At 44.5% G+C, this 2,001-nt stretch overlaps 1 protein-coding gene across 1 annotated transcript; it reads left to right on the top strand.

Annotated features, from left to right (window-relative positions):
• The first annotated feature begins 538 nt into the window (after positions 1-538).
• On the top strand, positions 539-1,726 carry LOC133284835 (uncharacterized). The gene is made up of 2 exons (XM_061481946.1): positions 539-705; positions 799-1,726. Exons 1-2 carry the CDS (start codon positions 539-541, stop codon positions 1,724-1,726), a joined length of 1,095 nt encoding a protein of 364 aa, XP_061337930.1.
• Positions 1,727-2,001: the final 275 nt, after the last annotated feature.

Raw genomic sequence — 2,001 nt, 5'->3', positions numbered from 1 at the left:
CCGAAGCCCTCCAGAGAGGATGAACTATCAAAGTAGAGGAGGGGGAATACATAGGAGAATCGAATAGCGAATACAGGTCGAACATCTACGAGAGATGAGAAGGAGTTGGCAATATCATGAAACAGAAGGCGAGCAATCAGGTTGGGAATGGGCGGAGGAAGCACAACACCAAGCAAGTCGCCAGTATTATCCTTGTCGAGATGAACCGGGGCAGAATCAAAGGCGATATGAAGTGGGTTATAGAAGAAGGAGGCCAGAACAAGAAGGGTTAGATGGCAATCATAGAGGCGAGTTCCCACCTGAGGAAATCGGGTATTATCACATATGGGAAGATCAAGGCCGGAGGGGAAGTAAATGGAAGACGGGTAATCCGAGAAACAATATGGGTTATCAGTATTACAGGCAGGATCACCTGGAAGATTATGGCCCTCAACATTATGGAGGGCAAATGATGAATGTAATACAAGAAGGGCCAGATTGAAACGGGAAAGCTTGGGGAGCACCACATCAGACACAATTTCAACAAGGAATTCCTGTAATGCCTATTAATCAAGGGCCGTCAGGAACCCTTTTATCTTGGAGGATAAGAGCGGAACCTATCCCGACTTGGTTCAAGCAGCCAAATGACATGAAGGCGTATGATGGAAGTTCGGATCCCGGGGATTTTGTAACCGTATTCCGAGCAGCAATGTCATTGTGTGGAGAGTCAGACTCTTTGTTATGTCGGACATTCCCTGTTTTTCTAAGAAAACAGGCACTATAATGGTTTACTGCTTTGCCGGACAATTCAATTGATAGTTGGGTAGAACTGTCACTGCGATTTACACAACAGTTTGCTCATTTTGGACCCCAGCCTAAAACTACACATAATTTATGTGGAGTGAGGCAAAAGCCCGGCGAGAAGCTGAGAGAATATTACGAACGCTTTCAAACAGAAGCTAGACAAGTTAGGGGACTGGAGAATCAGACGTATTTGCTATTGTTCACTACTGGGTTACAACCAGGAGGGTTGGCGAACTCGTTAGCAAAAAAGAGTCCGACTAAGAAGGAGGAGCTGTTAGAAAGAATTCAGAAGTACATTGATTTGGAGGAATTTAAAACTTCTCAAAAGCAAATCGAACAAGGTTTTCGAGAAGCAACGCAAAATAGGAGGTCAGATAGACCTGTGGAGAGAGGTCAGTTTGAAGAAAGGCGGCCTCGGTTAGTCGGAGAAAGATTCCGAGAAACATACAGGAAGGAGTTTACGCCTTTGAATACTTCTAGAGCTCAGATATTGAAGGAGGTGACGTCTACAGAAATGAGAAATATTCCCAGACCGCCACCTATTCGATCGAGTTATGCGCAAGCCGACAAGACCAAATGGTGCGAGTTTCATAGATGGTACGGACATTTCACAAATGATTGCTTTAATTTGCAGAATTTTATTGAGTGGTTGATTAAGGAGGGAAAATTACAAAAGTATGTGAGAAGGGGAGAAGGAGAAGGGTGTAGAGATGATAAATACAGGCGACCAAATCGTAGTCGCAGCCCGCCCGGAGGAAGAGGCAGAGAAACCAATAGGGGCCAAAGGACAGAAGTACAAGCATCACCCAGCCAAGTTCAGGTTGGGCATATATGCACTATAGCCGGAGGGCGAGCAGGAGGTGGAGAATCAGGTAATGCTCGGGAAAAGCATTTAAAAATGTGCATGGCTATTTCTGAGAAGCCTCGTTTTAAGAAGAAATGAGAAAGACAGTTATTTCAGGATTATTAGCAAACTATCGAGTTGATAGGATGTTAATAGATCCGGGGAGTTCGGTGGACATTATATTTTGGGATGCATTCAGGAGAATGGACTTGGATTATAATCAGTTGGAGTCGTGTGGAGCTGATTCGTTAGCCTTTACAGGAGATAAAGTTAAGCCATTGGGATATATCCCACTGAGATTAACACTAGGTAAGGCGCCTACACACAAGACGAAGACTTTGTCATTTGCTGTCGTGGATTTGCTGCAGATGAAG

This window comes from Gastrolobium bilobum, unplaced genomic scaffold (genome assembly GCF_033153095.1).
Source record: "Gastrolobium bilobum isolate Gb01-03AN ecotype WA unplaced genomic scaffold, APGP_CSIRO_Gbil_v1 utg881, whole genome shotgun sequence".
In the NCBI taxonomy this organism is placed as follows: domain Eukaryota; kingdom Viridiplantae; phylum Streptophyta; class Magnoliopsida; order Fabales; family Fabaceae; genus Gastrolobium; species Gastrolobium bilobum.
This window is presented reverse-complemented; position numbering and strand designations above follow the sequence as displayed.